Source organism: Zonotrichia albicollis, chromosome 6, assembly GCF_047830755.1.
Source record: "Zonotrichia albicollis isolate bZonAlb1 chromosome 6, bZonAlb1.hap1, whole genome shotgun sequence".
Taxonomy (NCBI): domain Eukaryota; kingdom Metazoa; phylum Chordata; class Aves; order Passeriformes; family Passerellidae; genus Zonotrichia; species Zonotrichia albicollis.
In genome coordinates, this window is record NC_133824.1 from 26018167 (window position 1) to 26038477 (window position 20311).

The 20311-nt window shown below is 38.3% G+C and overlaps 1 protein-coding gene across 28 annotated transcripts in view; it reads left to right on the forward strand.

Annotated features, from left to right (window-relative positions):
* The window catches only part of GPHN (gephyrin), a 271807-nt gene that overhangs the window by 241586 nt on the left and 9910 nt on the right, over positions 1 to 20311 (forward strand). For 15 of the 28 annotated variants that reach the window (XM_074542808.1, XM_074542812.1, XM_074542810.1 and 12 more), the window contains 3 exons: positions 385 to 506; positions 10765 to 10836; positions 20074 to 20161. In XM_074542808.1, coding sequence (XP_074398909.1) covers positions 385 to 506; positions 10765 to 10836; positions 20074 to 20161 — 282 coding nt within the window. The remainder of the gene's footprint in view (positions 1 to 384; positions 507 to 10764; positions 10837 to 20073; positions 20162 to 20311) is intronic. The other 13 variants (XM_074542813.1, XM_074542823.1, XM_074542827.1 and 10 more) reach the window with 1 other exon arrangement.

Genomic DNA, 20311 nt, shown 5'->3' on the forward strand with positions numbered 1-20311 from the left:
AAATTCAAAATGTTCATTAATGCCTTTAAATCTGGTTAACAACATCAATGAGGTTCCCTTAGAATCATTTAAAGAGGAAGAATGACGTGAAAACTTGAAAGTTTTTTGTTTGATTGCTAATGTCTCAGATTAGAGGCCATGTACTCATAAGGAGTAATAATGTTTTGCAGACATGAACCAGTAGAAACAAACTAAACAATGGAGGACTGGACTAAACAAGCACTGTACATATCTTATTAATTAAAATTCACTAAATCACTTTATACATATGTTTCATGATATGTGTCTAAAAATATCCTGTCCAACCTGAAGAAATAATTCTCACTTGACTTGTGTAAAGCGCAGTGTTCCAAGGCGACTGACTGAGTGTTTCTGGTTTTATAGCTGCTGAATCCTGAGGATGACCTCTTGCCAGGCAAGATTCGGGACAGTAACCGTTCAACTCTGCTAGCTACAATCCAAGAGCACGGCTATCCAACAATCAACCTGGGAATTGTGGGGGATAAGTAAGTACCTCATGTTAGTAAAGATGTCACTTCATATTCATGTGATGCACTTTATGGCATCCATGGGAAAAAGAAATACCAGAGAAAATGTCACTCATTACAAATGTCACAGTGTTGTGACAAGGCACATCTTGCAGAAAGTATTTCATCCTTTTCATTATAGCAAGAAATAAGTCTATTTTAATATTAGGTCAATTCTTTTGAAAAAAATAGTATTTAATGGTGTTTAATTTGTTTTGCATTCTGTTTGTTGAAACAGATGATCTGTTTCCTGTTGCAAATTGAATTTTTTGTTGCAGTATCCTTCCAAGCACTATACTTAAAACACATAAGGGGAGACAGTTCTACAGCAGCTACACTTTTTTCTGGTCAAATAAAGGGAGAAGGAAAGTTTCTCTCAGAGTTTATTTTCCATGCCAAAATTGATTTAGACTATACAATTTTGTCATATTCTGAGTAATTCTCTTTTGAGGAAGGACCCACTGCTGCTTATTGGTCATCATTTCCAGAAATATGTGGAATTTTATTTTTTTTTAACTTTAGTGATCTTTACTTTGATTGCCCCAGAGTAGCACCCTACTGATCAGTCTTTCTGTTCATCTGACAGTGATTGCTCCTTGTTTCCCAGTGGTAGTGAAGTGACATCTTTTGAGAGCTCTGGGATAAGTGATTGAAGTGTTCAGCTTTCTGTCCTTCCCAAGACTGGGCAGTGACTGCTATCCAAGGCTTGAGTTTCTCAGCATAATGTATTTCCTCAATGTATTGAGACCTGGAGGCTTTGAAAGGTCTTTCTTGCTTTTTAGTTGGGGTATCAAACCAACTGACAGACTTGGTTTGACAGGGAGTTGTTCAGTTCATCCCAGTGGGTAATTAAAAGTAAAAATAAAAATAAAAAAAAAAGAAAAGCAGATAAGCAGATGACAAGGTCCCAGTCAGGACTAAAAGGGAATCCAACCAGGTTACTATTACAGAGCTGGTCATTTCAAACCCAGTCTTCCCTAAAGCAGTATTCAATACAAAACATGACTGGCTTGACAGAAAGTGTATGAATGGGCCAGCCACTGCATGGTTTTGCAATAATTAAACCAACTTGCATGGTGGCTGTAGGAAATGCTGTTCAGTTTGAAGTACTCATACAGGGAATGTGACATCACAGTTGTGATGTTAGGGAAGGCAAACCCTTCTGGATACTCTCACTGCATCCAGGTATCCCTTTTTGCTTCTCTAACCTAGCAAAACACCACAAATACCGCTGCATTTCCAAGAGATACCCAGCCCTCCTGCCTATGAATGCTTCCAGTTTCAGGTGGTGATGTCATAAAAACTCATGAGGCTCTTCTTTCCAGGAGTGGTATCTAAATGAGATAGCTAAATTGCTCCTGGATCACTGGAGCTTTCTATATTATAAGGACCTTTTTAAACTGTAAGCATAAGTAGAAAAGTTTTCAAATGAAACTATTATATCCAGAGATCAGGTTCTAGATCTGTGTAGCCAAGAAAAAAGAAAACAGCCACAAAAAGTCTCTTACCTCCTGGGAGTCATCTTTGTGTAAAGGGATTGTCAGGGGTTTTCTTCAGCAAAATACTGTAGATGGAACTTTTTACCAGCTGCAGGAGCAAAAGTAACAGCTACTGTTATCAACATTATTGTCAATGCATCTTGCATCCTGTGTTACCAATGGCTTTATCCAGTGGAAAAGATGCTTTCCCTGGTAGTCCCCTCTGGAAAAATAAGAGTGTAAAACTTGTTTGTTCTTTATGGCTTTGTCCTAATCAAATAGCTGTAGTCTCAACTTTGCTGTAAAGTTAACACTATCAAAAGTTTAAAAATGTTAAAAAAGTTTAACTTGAGGTCATTGTACAAAACTGTAGCTATGCACTCCATTGCCTTCAGGAATTGTTTCTGTGACCTCCTAGGCATGGAGAGTCTGTGAAGATAAATAATTTTGAAAGCTCTCAGTAATAAATAGCAAACAGCTTTAGAATCATAGAATCATTTAAGTTGGAAAATACTTTAGGATCATGAAATCCAGCCAGCATTGCCAAGTCCACAGCTAAGCCATGTCCCCAGGTGCCACAACTACGTGTCTTTTAAATACCTCCAGGGGTAGAAACTCCATCACTTCCCTGGACAGCCTGTTCCAATGCTTGAAGGACCTTTCAGAGAAGGAATTTTTCCTGATATCCAATCTAAATCTCCCATGCTGCAACTTGAGACCATTTCTTTTTATCCTATCACAAGTTTCTTGAGAGAAGAGACTGATCCCCACCTGCCTATACCCTCCTTTCAGGTGGCTGTAGAGAGTGATAAGGTCTCCCCTGCACCTCTTTTTCTCCAGGCTGAACAATTCCAGGTCCCTCAGACACTCCTCGTCAGATGTGTGCCCCAGATCCTTCAACAGCTTCATTGCTCTTCTTTGGAATTTCTTTCTTGCAGTGAGTGGGATTTAAGGCCCAAGAGAACTTTTTGCTTTTCTATATTTTTTTACAAATGTATTTTATGACCTGTTTTTACTTGTCAGATGCTAGCTGAACACCAGGCAGCAAACCAATATATCAGTCTAAGGAAGTGCCTGCAGCTTTGCTTTCGGTTATGTGAGAGGTGGATTCTTTTGAATCTTAGCTACTAAAATGATCTCTGAGTCTTGAGATAGCATTACCTTGGCAATGGTAGTAACAGTTATTTTTTTAAATGTTTGGTTTTCTGCTTTTTTCTGTTTCATGCTAACAAAGCAGCTTCTGCAGAGGTAGTTACTTTAGCTCATAGAATAGAAATAATGAGCCTCCAATCACAGAGTGTACTTTGCAGTAACTTTAGAAAGAATAATTCAGCACTGTTGACTTAGCTAAGAATCTTCTGCACCAGATATCAGGACTCAGTCCTAGCAAGTCTTCTGCCATTCTTCCACACTCACATGCCCAATCCTTATCTTTACAGCAAAACGCATCAGCAGTTCTGTTTCACTCAAAAGGAAAATCTGATTGTATAAATCAGCTTGATAAGAAGTACGGTGTTATCTCATTATGTAATAAAGCTAACAGAGTGTTGCCCATACAAATATTTCAGTACATATTTTTGAACTAACATGACTGATTTGATGGAGTACTGTGGCACTTGAACAAATGCAGGAGAAAGATGTTACAAAGGGTGCAATTTTGACACTTGAGTTAGCATGTTTGTAAAAGAGAGGAACAAGGCTTCAGTGTCTGTTTTATGGTTTACTGAAGTTAAACCATAGATTATGTGTGTTTGTGTGTGCTCATATATATGTGTGTTTTGTGTGTATAATATGTATCCAGACACTGAAAAACAGAAAGATTTTATATGCCTGCAATATCTACTGGTGTAGTAAAAATACTGGCAAACATACTTTTCAGAAGGAAAAGTTGAAAACTTGTACTTTTTATTTTTTTCATGTGTCATGGTATATATTTCTTCCTTCCCATACTTTAGAGTTAGATGGTTGTTTTCCTATTTCCTTTTTTCAAAACAAATTTCATGGGGTAAATTTTGCTTCATTTTACTGGGAGTATCACTTCCTGTGCACCACAAGCACTAATGGAGTGGGAGACAAAAGCTAATAGGGAGCACAGTTGAGTATTACAATTGCTGTAATGGCTCAGGTTTCTAACAACCATGGAAATCCTCTTCAATCATATTTGCAGTTCTAATATTCAAGCATAAAAAAATTTTTACAGTATTATTTGCAAAGACAAATTTAGAGGTTATTCCTATATATAATTTCAGCATGCAAATCACTCAGAGGTTTTTAGGTAAAAAATTAGCTTGTCCAGCTGCTTTAAAGCCCAGGATTGTGATACATGTAAACACAGAGAATGTGAAAAGATGGGGAAGCACACTGAATGTCTGGGTTTCTGAAGAGTAGTTAGAAGCATTTTTAAAATGCCTTTGCATATTAATCATACACGAAGTTACATTTTGAACTGACCACTCAAGTCTGACTTAGGCTAAAATTGCACTTTCATTTTAAACCAATATTATATTTCTTTTGGGAGCATTTTAATGATTTCTGAGATTGTCACCATCATTTCTGTTCTCATAAATTGTATATATCACACAATATTCAAAATAAAAAACAGCCATTCCAAAACCTATAGATAAAGTTTACAGTTGAAATCCTAGAAGAAAGCGATAGGAGAAAGGGACAGACCTGGGAATGTGATACAGCTGAAGTTAGGTCTGGCCAGAAGCCAAAATTTTCTCTATTTGTGTTCTTAGCACATAAAAGCCAAGCTGTTTCAAAAGCACACATCTCTGAGTAGAAATGGAAGATAAATCCATTTCCAGAGCTACTGCAAACACAAGAAACAAATGCAAAACTAAGGAAAGGAAGAACCCTTCTGATACTGTTGTTGCTGTTGTGTCTTACTGTCATGGTTTGAGCCTGGCACAGAGCCAGTGCCCCCCCATGAAAATGCCTCACCCTGGTGTCTGCTGTGAGATGTGACCAGGAATAAGCAAAACAGGCTCTAACTTAAACATAAAGAACACTTTATTACTTAAACTACAGGAAAATAGGGAAAGACTATAAAGAAAAGAAAAAAAGAAATTGAAAACCTTACAAAAAAAACTTTCCTCCCCCCCACTCCCTGACTTTCCCAATCCGATACATTCTCCCAAATCAACTGCCCAGCCTTGGCCCCACACTTTAGTATACTCAAACTGCAGTTCATGAAGAGGAAAGGAGTCCTTCTTGTTCCATAGGCTTCTCCTGGAAACACACTGAAACCTCGTGTGCTTCCTTGTCACTTCGGCACCGCCCGGAAAAAGTCCTTTTGCCGCTTGTGACATCTTCCTTCCATGCCCAGTGCTCTCACCACTGAGACATGGCCAGAGCTGCTTTTAGGGTTGTCTTTCAAGGATGCCTTGTCTCACTCCAAAAAGGCACAGTCTCTGCTTTGGGACATCTGTCCCCCCCATATTTTTCCAACCCCCTGGGGCCGGGGGGTCCTCACGAATGAACCCTCCTGGTTTTGAGGCACTGCCTCCCCCTAAATGCAGTCTGTGTCACAGGAACAACTGAGTCCATGGCCACAAGAAAAGTCCAGCCAAAAGGCCACTCCAAATCATCTCTCTCCATCCAATCATCTCTACGTTCTTCGGGCCAGGTCCTTGTCTCATCTCATCTCTTATCTCCCTTCTTATTCAGCTTCGAGGAGGATTAGCATTTTTGCAAGGCCCCAATCATGAAAGAAAGGGTTAAAAGTTTTCAGTCTCTATCTGTCCCGGAGTGGCACTCCCACACACGCTGCCCACACGCTGCCGCTCCGGCCGGGCACTCTTCCTCCCCCCTTCTCCTCCCGGGCTGGCTGCTATCACATCACATTCAGACGCCGGCTCTCCTCTCTCTCTCTCCCTCCTGGGGGGGGGGGGGGGGCTGGCTGCCCGATGTCTCGATGTCTCTTGGGGCTCCTCCACCCTTCCATCCTTGAAGGCCCCTCACCTCCCATCTCTGTCCAGGCCCCGGGCCTACCACGTGGCTGCCCCTCCCCCGCCCAGCAGCAGCGGTCTGGACGGGGGAGAGATCTGACCTCTTCGCTGCGATGTCCCAAGAGAGCGTGCCAAGGGCAGTGCCCTGCTTTTAACCCCTGTGTATTCTCGGAGGTGTGTCCAAACCCCACTGGCTACACCGGGTGCCAGTCTCAAACCCAAAACCTTCATTGGTTTGACCACAGCTTCCCAGAATTCCCACTCCTTCCTGGTCAAACCACCACACTTACATTTCTTGTCTGAATCTCAGACACACTTGCTAAAAATTAAAATAACAACTGGCCAGTTAAAGTTGGTATTCCAATATACTTCTCAATATTGCCTCCTAATAACAAGACCAAGTTAAAAAGGCTTTCATTTACGTTGTTTATCTTATAGTTTGTGAATTTATTTGTTTTTTTGGAAACCAATGATAAAAATAAGTTGCATATCTGATCTGATCTGTAGAAGTCTAATTGTCAGGATATTTTTGTGTCTGGTTATTTCATTTGTGTTGTTCTTTGTATTCCATTGTTTAAAGTGTAAAGTTTAGCCCTAGAAAAATCTGCTGCAGTATGGGCCTCTGTTTTACAAAGTGGTCTTCAGTTTTGACAGCTTTTCTCCTATGAAAGACTTATTAGGCTTGCTAAGGAATTTTGATCATGTATGCAATGAATTCAATTTCCTCTGCTTTTACCTTTGTTTACATGAGTGCATTTCCCCCTTCTCTGCATTCTTTTCCCTATTTTCTAATTCCCTTTTAATTTTTCTCAGAGGCATGTATAATATTTAGTTGCTTCCAACAGCATTTTCATTTATGAATCTGTGATTTCACAGTGGAGAGAGACTCTCTCTCTTTAGGAGAAAAATTCAGGAAATTCATATTATTTCATCACTTGCTTGAAAGATTTATCTGAAGAGTTCTTAAATCAGCAGTTTATAAGAGCTTTTCTACATGGGAAGTGTTTAATCGCTTATTTGTTTACCTTTCCTTTTTGACATACTATTAGACATAGAGCTCCTAAATGACAGGTAAACCTATTAAAAATCACCCTTGCTGTTGTAACAGCATTACTCTGTGATATCCCTAAAATAAAAGCTTTGATAGGTAGATACTGAAATCTTACTGAAGGATTTAGTCAGCTTCAATTTTAAGTTTGTCATCCCAAAAAAAGGTTTAAATCTTTTGTCTTTGTGAGGCTTGCATGTAATTACTACTGTTATAATATAGGTGGAACATTTGGAGTGGAGGGAGGAGAGGGAAGAAACTGTTCCAACTCCAAAATTTCTCATGCAATATCAGCCTGATATATATCATCATACGAGTTGGAATATGAGTTATGGGCAAAATCCAGGCACAGAATCCTGGTCTCTCCCTGCACCAGCTTAATGCCAGCCTGGGTAAAAGCAAATATACTGTGAACCAAATTAGTAGTAGTAGTAGTAGTATCATTTAACAAATGGCTGCAAGAAAATGCATGTTAGAGAAAAGACAGTACATTAAATGTCACGATATTAGGTTTTGCTAAAGTGACTTCACTTCCAGTTCTACTCACAAAATGATGTTGTTATAAATTTTGATCATAGCCTAATGAATGCAGGAACACAGAGTAATGGTTTGAAGGTGATTCAGATGTAGATGTCCTCTCCTTCCTTGTGCCCTGTCAAGAATATTCTCCTTTTCAAGCAGAAGTGTTTAATATCTGTCACAACTACTCTTGATAATCATTAGGGAAATCTTCAGATAAGTTGTCATATTGACAAGTCGTCTCATCTAATGCACATCTTCCAAAACCACAAAGGAATGTCTCAGCCAAAACAGAGGTGAAAAAAGAACTTGTGAAATGGGACAGTGCAAGTCCTAGGGAGTCTTCTGTACCAGTAGGAAACTACATAGTGTGACAGGTAATAAAATTTCATGCTGTAGAGGTGGCTGGTGCAAAGCTAATGCACAGCAGTGTGTCATTCTCCTCCTAACTGTGTTCAACACAAGCATGGGCTCCTTCCTGAATTAGCATGTTTAGAATCACAGCTCAGTACTAGCACATGACAGTAAAGAGGAGATCATAAAGAGGACAGAACACTTTGAAAATCCTGTCTTTGAAAACAGAGAGAATCTATTTGTTTGAGGAAAATAAAAATTACTATTTTTATGGTCTATTTTTGAGGCTTAAGTTAACAATTTTAAAAGTCCTTGAAGAGGTAAGTTCTGTTTTCAAGAGAATTCCAGCTTCTAGAGGCCAAAGTATCCTTCACTTAAATGACTTTCAACATTCTTAATGCCTAGGAATTTGAGTTTCTAAGTCACTGAGAAATTTTTGAGGCTTGAAATTTTACTAATATCCTAGAAGAAAGCAATGAAAACTAATAAAGGCAGTAGATAGAGAACAGCCAAAGAGGTGGTGAACACTGAAGATGGCTCACTGTGTCAGTGATAGGAATCACTTACAAAACTGGGTTAAGTAATATTTGGCTGTTAATACAGCCAAATATGAATTCATCTATAGAGGAGTAAAGAATATAAGTAAAATTTACAGGCTGGAGGTTTATATCCTAAGAAGTAAAGATTTAAGGAAACATTTGTGAATCATCTAAATACAAGTTCTAGCACATATATATGTATATATAAAAAAAGAGCTAATCTTCTCTAGAATTAGAAGATGAAATTCGCCCTCACCTTTGTATTCCCAGGACAAGGACCGTTAAATTTCTTAAGTTGTTAAAAGACAGACTGAGTACTAAAGTAATACCAGAACTCAGGCTGTTCAGTTCAACAGGTGTTCGTTCTTACAAGATCACTTGATTACTTTCCAGTAATACTGAGCCACATGGAGAACAAACTTAATAAGCTTTCTATTTCAGCAGCAAAGCCTATGTATTCAAGTTAGACTGATTCAGAGTGTAAGTAAAGCATAATTTTAACAGTGATAGTAATTAGTTATTAGGAAACTAAATCAAATGCTTTGATATTTATATAAAAGTGAGATTGCATATTTATTTACAATTCCAACAGAAGCGAGTTCAGGGAGGTTCTCACACTATTTTAAATACTAAATCATAAAAAAAGAGAGCTATTTTTTCCTGGTTGCAAATAATCTCTTAAGTATTATTTCAGAGAATTAAATTAATTTTTACGTTATTCTAATGGACAATACATAGTAGAAGCATAAAATCAGAAGACTAATACCAGCAGAAATTACACAACAGAGCTTAGCATCATGCTGAAAAAGATTTTGGATTGTTTAGACTGCTGTCTGTAACATTGGTGGTTAAACCAGAATCTGGGATCATTCATGAAATCCCAAAGTCTTTTGTGTGTCATTTCATGACACAGGTACCCTGTTTTGAGAAACAGAGATTGACTTTGTTACTCTGACAATGAACGGAAGAGAAAATGAGAGACTGAAGCCATTTTAGGAAATGGCTTTCTTGGGAAGCCTGTCAGAAAGAAATGGACATCTAAACTTTTAACTTGAATAATTTGAATATTTTTCCATCTCTTCCTATCAACATTAGTATGCATTCAATCTGCCAGACTCTCTTTATGAACTATGAGGAGAAACATGGCGGGGATTTACAAGGTGACAAAAGAGGATTTTAGATTTCAGTGTTAGAAGTGACTTTGGGCATGTGTAACAGTAGTGTAGGGACATTGGCCCAGTCTTCTTCTCACATTCCCGAGTCAGACAGGACATGAGTGTCTGCAGCACAGAAATGATCTTTGAAATGCCAGACTGAAGCCGCCTTGTGCAGGCTCAGCTGGCCATGGACTGGGGAGGGAGGTTGACTTTGTTGTTGTTAACTGTCTTGCCGGCTGATATGGAGAAATGGCTCAAGAGTCACACAGTGCTGGCTGATGTCATGGTCCATTTCAATCATGAATATCTGATTTCAGGGTTTTTTTTAAAGGTATATTTATAAATCTTCGTGTTCTAATGAAGATTTTTTAGCATTTAATAGCCCTACATTTAAGAGTATAAAAACATCATTTCTGATGATTTCATATTCCTTTTACAAAGGACACTATCTAAAAATAGTTTTTTCACAGCAAAACTGACTTGGAAGAAATATATATAAAAGGTAATGCTGCTTTCATAATTGGGAATTCATAACAACTCATTAATTGTTTTAAATAAGGTCTTGATAGGAGTAACTTTCTCAGTTTTGGACATTTTTTCTAATCCTGCCTCTTGCAGCAGGGTATGAAGCTTCTCATGAATGAAGTGGCATCTTTATTGACTATGGAGTTATAAAATTAGGATAATTACAGCTCTTTCCCCCCGGTGACAGTTATTATGCCTTGAGACCTATTTCCTGAATAAGAAGCTAAAAGTGTGAGTAAAAATGTTTCAATGGGGCCCATCTCCAAATATTTTCCCATTATCTGTAATCCTCCTTCCAAAACGTCAAGTTAACACTTCATTTTGCTTTGTTTTGAAGTCAAGAGTAAAGAAGGTTCTCCATAGACACTGCAAGGAAAGATGAACTATGCTTTGCTGGCATGTCCAGCTGAGCCTAAATCCTTCCATAACTTTACTCTTCATTTCTTGGGAGAAGCCCATCCGAACTGTAAGGGAAAGATGTTCCCGTGCGCTCCCTTTCTCTCCCATTGCCGGCCATGCAAAGAGGAAGCATTTCCCATGGTGATATTGAATATCTAGAGCCACCAAGGGGGACACAGCTGGGCACAGAGCTTCCCTTTGACCCCAGGAGACTCTCTCCTTCCCTGGCTCTTTATTATACCCCTTCTGCTTCCTTTACCCTCAGGAAGCCAGATGTTTTTAAAGAAGAAGGGACACAGAGCTTCCAGAACACTGCGGAGACAGGCCTACCAGATTGGTGAGCACTGTTTTTGAACCACTTGGGACGGTGAGGCACGTGCATGCTCACAGGCAGGCTCGGCCAGGTGTCTGTCAGGGCAGAGCTTGGAGCACAGTTCCTGCCAACATTGGCCTACAGGAGCAGATGGTCTGTTATTCTCTCCATTAAGTAGCACTGCCTTTTCAGTTAAGTTCTTACGCACCAGCGCACTGTAGACTTACATGGCTCCACAGCATTGCTAAAATGAAAATGTTTACGTTACTCATCAGTAGGAGCGAACATCTTTATCCATCAAGGTTTTTCCCTTTTAAAAACTGAGCCAATTAGGAAAAATCCTGCTTGAAGGTAGTAGTGGAATCCAGGGAAGTCACTGCTGTGATTCTTCAGTTGTAACAGGAGTTGGACCTCAGTGATCCTCGTGGGGCCCTTCAAACTCAGGATGTTCTGTGAGTCTGGGATACTGCATACTTGGTTTTCCACTTTTCTAAAGCAAGCTAACTGAAACATTCAGAAAATCTCTAAACTATGCACTATGCATTTTTTCCAAAATACATATGCAATTATATACTATGTCTTACTTAGGGAGATGATTTAATAATATAGATTAATTTTCAGAACTTGCCCTTTAACACAGACAGGCCTAAGGAGCAGGAGTGATGACAGAGGGAGAACAAGCCACCTGTCATTTTCTCCATTAACAAACAGAAATAATGAGTTTCTATAGTTTCGTTCACGTAGAAAATAAAAATAGGTAGAAAAGGAATGAAAATCCTATCGAAGACTGTACCTGAAAACTTCACATGTGAGGATCCTCACTAGGGTAAATGGGCCCATTTTTGTAAGAAAAGGTTGGAGGATTGGGTTATAGCTTAATGTTTGCATACTGGAAAACAAAACAAATTGCTTTTCTCATGACTGAGTCAATCTGCCATATCCCTGGCTTTCAAAAAACTGGTTCTTGTTTAGCAATTAGTTATTCATGCTGAAGCCAGGTTGTTATAAATCTAGGTTTTTATCATGTAATGGACTAAACCTTTAGCTATACTATACATCCAAAAAATTTATGAGAATCTGTTCTATTTAAAACATTTTAAATTAATGTGAAGAACGTGATACAGACTGTCTGCTTTATCTGAAATTACTTAGAAGATGAAATCTACCAGCAGGTGATGAACTTGGAATTCCTCATACAAGTCAGTTTACAACTCATTGCTACTGCATAAAACATTAAATAAGCTTTAGTCTCTTCTAGGCAGTGTGAGAGAAAGCACCAACAGAAACCAACCACTAGAATAAGTCTTCCTACCCAAAGCATGAGCAATAAAAAATGCTTCTGCTTCCAGAGCAGGAGAAAAGGCAATGGGCATTTTGCTATGTTTAAATCATCTTTGTGCTTGAAGGAATATGGTCCAGTGTTGTAGAGACAAATGAAGTTCTAGTTCCTTCCACTAACTAGCAGCTGTCAAAAAAATTAAATTGCTGGTCTCAAACAGGATAAGTTTCTCAGTTCCTTCTCTTCATTTATTTCTAACACTGTAGTTTACTCTTCATGGAGAATTTTAATGTTTTTTTAGGAAACAAAAATCAATACCATATTTCATTTGGTATTTCCTAAAACATAACTACTTGTTTTAGGACACAGCTGATGTCAGAGAATCTTTTTATATTGTTTCTAACCTGTGGCTTCCCAATCATTTTTGTTCTGAAGACAGACATTTTTCTGAGTGATTAAGTTATGAATCTGTAAGGGCTGGAGCTTCCTAGAGAAAGCCTTAATTGTACCTGCTTCATTGTGAGGCATTGCTTTTAGGGACTGCCTTTCTACCTGTCCTAGAGACCTCCAGACTGCAGATCAATAGCAGTTACACCTATTTACAGGGGTAAACAGAATTAAATAATTTTAAATTCCTTTTGAATTTATTGGAAATTTACTCTTACAGTGGAAGCTAAAGTAAAATGAAAAGGTAAGAAATTCTGTGATTACAATGCCATTTCACTATGTGTCAGATTTGGTGATATTATTTACTAAATGTAAACAACTGGCACTAATTACATCCATCATATATTTTATTTTCAGTTGTGTCACTATAAGCCAATTCTCATTTCATGAGTGCTCTAAATGAAACAATTGCAGAACCACAGTTGCCCTTCAGACTCACCAGTGCACTGAAAAAGTGAAAACTTTTCAGTGACTCCATATTGACTCACTTCCTTTGTAAGAAGGAAGATAAAATAAAAATCTTTACCTGTGTAATCCCGTCCAATTTCTTAGAAAAACTAATGGATTTCTGGTAAGTGTACTGATAAGGTTCATTATCTTCAGCCAGCAAAAATAGCCAGGAATAGTTTTTTAATTAGTGGAAACTGGCAGTTCTCAGGCTGCTTCTTACACTCCAAGGACACACACTATACTGGATTTAGAGAGAATTAAGTGCTCAATAGTCAGTATAATGGCACAGCAACTGAAGACAGCTGTTATCAAAGCTTTGGTCTTGTTCTTTTAGCATTTATGGAAAAAATTACAATTCACCCTGAAATGCTTGCAGCTGAATGTACACGAGCAGCAGACAAGGATGTGCTCAAGGCCCCTTCATGCAGGAAAGTGCCCACAGTGCATAAGCACCTGGCTTCTATGCATGAGACTTTTTCCTGTAGCACTCCCATGGATATCTGCTTTTCTGACCTCCCTGATGTTTTGTCATTCTGGCATATATATGAGTGGGAGTCTTCTGAAGCAGATCAAGGAAACAGTGGAAGAAAATCTATTATCATCCTGATATAGAAAAAAAAACATTGAAGGCATTAGACATCTCTCATGGTTACTTCAGCAAAAAGTTGAAGACCTCTAATTGAAGGCCTCTAACCAAAATCCCTAAAAGTTCATACATGTAACATTTATATTTGCAGCAGCAATTAAAGGACAGCAAAAAGTACCAAAGACAGATTCTTTAATATTTCTGTCAAATAGAAAAAAACTTACATAGTTATGTCAAACAAGCCAAAAGCTGCTGTAATTATTCCAGCTTTCTTCACAAGCTGGCCTATTTTCCTAGGGAGAACATACTGCATCTGTTCAGAGTGATCCAGGGAAATACCACAGAAGGTAAAAGGAAGATACATTATGAGAACATGATGAAATACACTTAAGAATTTTGAAACAAATACCGTTTCAGAAGTGTGTCCATATGTTACTACATACACCATCAAAACTGGATTTTCTTCTGCTTTCAAGAAGCATACAAGTCAAAACACAGAATTCCTATTACTGTCAAATATTCGTTCATTGAATTGCATTCAGTGAAATGTATTCATCGATTTACACTCAACATTATATTCTACAGAAGGTGGATTTTAGTTGGCTAAAAATAATGGCATCTATGCACCATTCTGCATCCTGCAAATTACTGATATGCAAAGTATTCCTCTTGGCCATGAGGTGAGAAGTGGGTGACAGACTCTGTCTTTATGCCTCGCTGCATTCATCTATTCATTTTGAAATCTGTCACCTCAGCTGAATGAGCAGTGAAAAAATGAGAGTTAATCTTAAAGGATCAAATCCATATCCCATCTTTCCTCAAGAAGAAATGTCACTGAGCTTGATGAGATCTCTGAATACAACAAGTAGACCATTTGATGAAAATTTTAATTTGGCAAATTCTTTGTTATTTTGGAGGTAGAACTAGAAGTTTAACTGGGATCTTTGCATGCAGTGGGAATTTCTAGCAGGTCTTTGTACCTCAGTTAAACCTGTTCTTCTGGAACATCTCTTTAGCAGGTAAGATACTTCCTAAGATGCAAAAGTAGTACAAACCACTGTTGCCAGTTTGTGGGAACATATGCAGAATGTGCTAAGCTCAGGGCACCTCTAGTTGCAGTTTGCAGTCAACTACTGTATTTTAGACAGCAGCTGGACTACTTTGGTCTCTAGTGTGATTGTGTAGGATCACTGCTAAGCACTTCCATTTTCACTGTGTGTCCAGGAATCTGTAGCTCCTCAGAATTTGTGAAGAATCATGTCTTTCAGAATATAACTGAAACACTTGAGATACTTTCAAATAAAGTAAAACAGCAGACAAGAAAGGTTGGCCAGCTCTGCTTTGGAACTCACAATAGACACTTGTGCATGCATCTAGTGCATTATGGTGCATGTGTATCTTTCTGTATCTGTGTCCAGGATCTCTGTAAAGCACACAGACTCAAGGTGCTGACTGTGATGGTGCATGCACACATTTTGCAAGTTACCAGAAGACCTGGGTTTACAAAAGCCCAGGCTGCTGCATAGAGAAATGCAACAACCACGAGTGTTTCTGTTAGTCACCCAATAGCAGCAGCTGTATGTGGCAGTGGGCAGCGAGGACGGGCAGTGACTGTCAGGTAATGAGGTTGCATTGAACGAACGAGACTGCTGTGGCAAAGAACGTGGTGGAAATGGTCCTGGAAATTAGTAATGAACTATGGGTTTTGTTCTGTGACAATGGCTTGATAAGTCAGTCCTAACTAAAGGTTCTAGTCCCATTTTAACTGGGATCTCTCATTTTATTGCAGGGTGGTAGGTGATTTTTTGAACATTTGCTGTTATTTGTTTTCTATATTAAATTATAGAACTGAGTGGTTTAATTGCATGTATCAAAGTGCTGCTGTTAAGGGCTGTATCACAGAAAAAGCTGACAGATTGATAATTAATGACAGTGAAGCACAACAATAGGATCAACAAGAGTGAATTAACATGTGTTGATTTCTATGTGAAAGAGAAAATTACACTGTAATTTAGGGTACTTCAGACTGGCACTTAAAACACAGAGAATTCTTTGGTCTTGACTATAATGTAGCTATTTCTTTTGAGAGTGGAAAGGAGAAAATTTACATGCCTGATGTCTATTTTAATGAGGCTTGCATCGTTTTCTTGTTCAAGCTCTTAAGCTTTCTTGTATATCTTTTCAGTTCAAAGACAGCTCAATTGACAGCTCAAGTGTTGAATAAGTTTTCCACAAACTAACTTTGATAACCAGAATTTTTCATGAATCCAGAAGGTGTTCCTGCTGTACTGCCATCCTGCAAGTCCTCTCTTCAAATCAATGAAAGCAAGAGTCAGCTGCAATGTCACATATGTACTTACTGGATTTTTGCTGCTGCCATTGTACAATAGTTACCCTCCAACCAATTTCCACATTATACTGCTCATTCTGTTCCACAAACTGAACAAGAAGGATCAGGAAACTGGGATAGTAGAGTAGACACTCTGTTTATCAGACTGACAAAATTAGCAGAGAATATAAAGATGTAGTTAAAAATACATGCACTATTTATGCAAATTACTATGCAGCTTCAAAAATGTGTGTACAATACACATAACATTTATGCAGACACAATCTGCTCCAGGTGTTGAGAGAAAGTTTGGATTTGTTCCTTATTTATGTGTATGAATAGTTTCATAAACTTTATGCAGTCCTTAAATAACAAATTTTCTTCAAGATATTAAAAAAGATGTTCAGATGTGATCTGAAACATACCTGAATATAACATTTTTAATAAGTTGCAGCATGTTAGAAAAGCACATTCCCTTGTTGTGCACAATGTCACTCTGACTTTGAAAATCACCAAATGAAATTGAGTAATTTTGCCATCTGGAAATTAGACTTCCCATCAAAATCTACTTTACATTGATTAAGGTATTCACCATTATATTTTAGCACCTGTTACAGTTCTGTCCATGAAGGAAAAAAATCCAAGAATAGCACTTTGACAAGTGACAAGATATTTTAAAGGATTTATTGTAGTAAATTAGACCATTAATCTAGCTAATCCAGTATCCTGCCCTGCTTCAGAATATAGCTTCTGATTTGTCCCTGCTCAGAGAGTGAGTGTTATTTCTCAGCTTCATGGCAGTTTGTCACCTGCCTTTTAAAACAATCTTGTTATGCTATACTCAGATGCCAAAGTCATCTATTCTTTCAGAATCTAATTGTTTTCATTATTTATTCCCTTTCCTTTTATATACTTTTTCAATCTAAAGGAGCAGCTGCTCACTGTTACACAACAAATGAAACAAGAAGTAGTATCTTGTTATCTGGTTGTATCCACTCAGTGTTAATATGCAATTTGAGTAATAACTCTGCGCATCAAATCCACTGAAGGTGAGGGAAATGTTCACAGTGTTGATTGGAGACTGCAACAGGGGACTCCTGAAAGGAGTGTTTGGTGCTAATTGCAGAGTCATGGAACTACTAGCTTTAAGTACAACATAAAGTTAAGCAGACCTGAAAGGCAAAAGAAGGTCTGCCAAAAATGTCCAAAAAAGAGACATTTTCTGCAACAGCAAGGGAGGGAATTCTGTCTCCTTTTTTCAAAATATAAACCAAGCTAACATAATTATTCAGTTTATTGCAACAAAGTTTCTATCCCATCTTTCCTTTTGAAATAATTAAATTCATTCTGTAACTATGTTAAAGATGATATGCAGTGCTATTGCCTGGATAAGTTTTAATGATAGAATTTTTTAATGCCTTGCACTATCCAGATGGTAAAGAAAAGAATTTAAAAATGCTGAAGAAAAGTATATTATACAGATCATTCTACTGGAAATTCTAAAAATGCACCAAGTCTAGTAACATACAGCTTTTTACATGACAAAATAAAAATACCTGATTGTCCAGTGGTATGCTGTCCTCATAAGGAAAGACATGAATTGTGTCCTCACCTGGTTTGAGTTTAGGCTTATTTGGAGGGGGAAGAGCATTTTTTTCCTTTGTTAAGTGATTTAATGTATATACATATACATATATATTCCATATGTAAGTAGTTGCCTTTCCATTCTATTTAACTTTAACAACAAATATATATTTGTTTGCTTTTTATTGTTCCCTCCATTATTCTCAAACCACAACTGAAAGCAAACCCACTTCATTATCCAGAATTAGCATATCCCCAGACAGGTAGACTTGCTACCTATGAATGACTTTTAAATAATTAAACAAGATAAAATGAAACAGCCTGGAGCAAGTTCAAGATAAGGTCCTCAGCTCCATCACAACCTAATGAGAAAAATGTACTGAAAGCAACCTTAGGCTGGTGATGGTGGCATATATCTGACTGCTGTGCCTCAGGAATGCCAATATCGACCTAGGTAATGAATATGTATTCCTTGTTGCATTCCAAGCAGCCTCACTGACAAGGATTAAAGAATACTTAGATCTTGAGAGACTTTTCCTGTTACAAACTCTATAATAATCTTAAATAATATCTTGTTACATACAGATACTACTTAGAGGATCAATATGAGACAATTGGTTTTGAAGAAGTAGCCAACAGCAGACTTGCTCCTTTCTGCTTTCCTTCAATGACTAGTGAAGACTTGTGCGGAGTTTTGGAGAAAATGATCCTGAGATTTCAGAAGGGGCAGCTGATGAAATGTCTCAGTTTTCTAAAGAACAAAGAAGTTGGTTTTGCTTGGGCCCGTTTATTTTTCTCCCAAAGAAAACAGTTTAGGCATTCTTTGTAGGCCATTAAGAGTATCCAAGATACCCAGTACCCTAAACAATAGTCATGATGGCATGCCACAGAACTGCAGCCACTATTTCCTTTTAAAAAGGGCTTGTGTATAATTCTATCCCATTGATTGCAGTCTACAGCAATCTGCCCTTCCTTCTGCTGTATCTTGTTGCCTACCTCTCACAAAGCAATCTGACCCTAGAGAGGGGTGTAATCTAGCATAAATAATAAAGTTGTGCAGGATGACTACACTGTGATGCCAAAGAACATGGTGCTTCAGTCACTGGACATTGTGGAGAAAGAGTCTTGAGTCTTTCTGCCTGTAAGTCATAACCAGGGTAGAGGATGCTGGAGGGCTCTCTGGTGAGATGAGGCATGTGCAAGGTTGCATGCACTGAGCTATTTACTCAGGGAGTGCACTCATTCTTGCATCCTAGCATCACATCATGCTAACTGCTGCTTATATTTCACTGAACCATGGGCAAAGGAAGGATGCTCAGAGGAAAGGATTTTTCTTTTTGAGACATTTGGAAACACAGAGTTTCTGCTAGTCTCTGAAAGGTCACCTAGAATTTGCATAATATTCCTAATTTTTGTGTTTTCAGCTCAAACTCCAAAATCACTGCTGTAGGTCTACTTTTGGATAAAATACAGCTCAAGCTCTCAAAGGATAGCCCTCATGCCATTTTCAGCCTGCATTCATCACCCACAATGGCGTTTTGTAGTTGCAGTGTGATATTTACCTGAGGTGCTGTATTCCAGCTGAAGGCCTTCATACAGTCACTAGCCTTATTGCCCATTCTTTCAATGGCATACTAAGTAGGAACAGCCTCCCATGAAATCTTTCAGGATCACTGAACTGAAAACATACTGTTGAAGAAGCAATACACTCATAGCAACCGGTCAGCTTCTGGTCAGTTCACAAATGTTAAATGCAAAGTATGGATTTAATATATTGGAAATTGGTTTTGATTCCTTTGGACCTGTGTGAGGTGTACTACAGAGTTTCTCCACTGCGTGCCTTGAAGCTCTGAATTAGCATCAATGCTGCTCTTAAATATCTAATGCTTGCTTCAAAGTTTCCAGTTTAGACCTAAAATGGAAAGAAAATAGTTAGGACACTAATTTCCTTCACAGTTATACTCTTTGTAAGGAGAATATCATAGCTCCCATTGCACTGTTTCTCATGAAGGTGAATAGACCTTTTAACAGCATAGATTGTGTTTTTGCAAGCTGAAGCGGATATGTACAGGTGGCTTTGCTGCAGAGCCCTCTAACAGAGAAGAGAAACAAAGGATTTACTCCCACTCTTCAAAAGTTTGAAGTGGAGCCTCATGCCCATTTTTGCACACATCAGATAAGCTAGACAGGTAGTACTGCAGCCTGCTTGGTGGTCAGCAATTTTCATGTGCCAGGTGCCTTTATATATCCCTGTCAGTTCATCTATGTCACAATTTGTATTACTACCTATTGTGCCAATTGCATACTCTTAGGCACTTATAATAGCATTCTTCAGTCCCAGTCTAAAGTATCCCACTGTTCCTGTTGCAAACTTTAGACAGAAAGGTGCCAAACAGTCTGGTGTTCACTTAATGAGATTGCAGCTCTTGACTAGAATTGAACAGTGTGGAATCTTACGAAGGAAAAGAGATTGTATTATTCTCTTAAAACAAGTGTGTATGTGCATCTGTATGTGTGCACACAGACTTATATTACAACTCAGAATAATTCCCTGCCGCTAATCTGCTTGCATGTTCTTTCCTGCAGCCCAGATGATTTACTGAATGCACTGAACGAGGGCATCAGCCGTGCTGATGTGATCATTACATCAGGAGGTGTATCCATGGGGGAAAAGGTACGCAACATTTAAGGTTGACTTCCTACAATATATGTAAGAATTTCAAACCAGAGTGTATTGTCCAAACTACTACTTTTGCATTAATGTTTATTAAAAATGGGCCTTACTTTTGTTGGAACACTTATGTGTGAATTACTTAAGAAAATA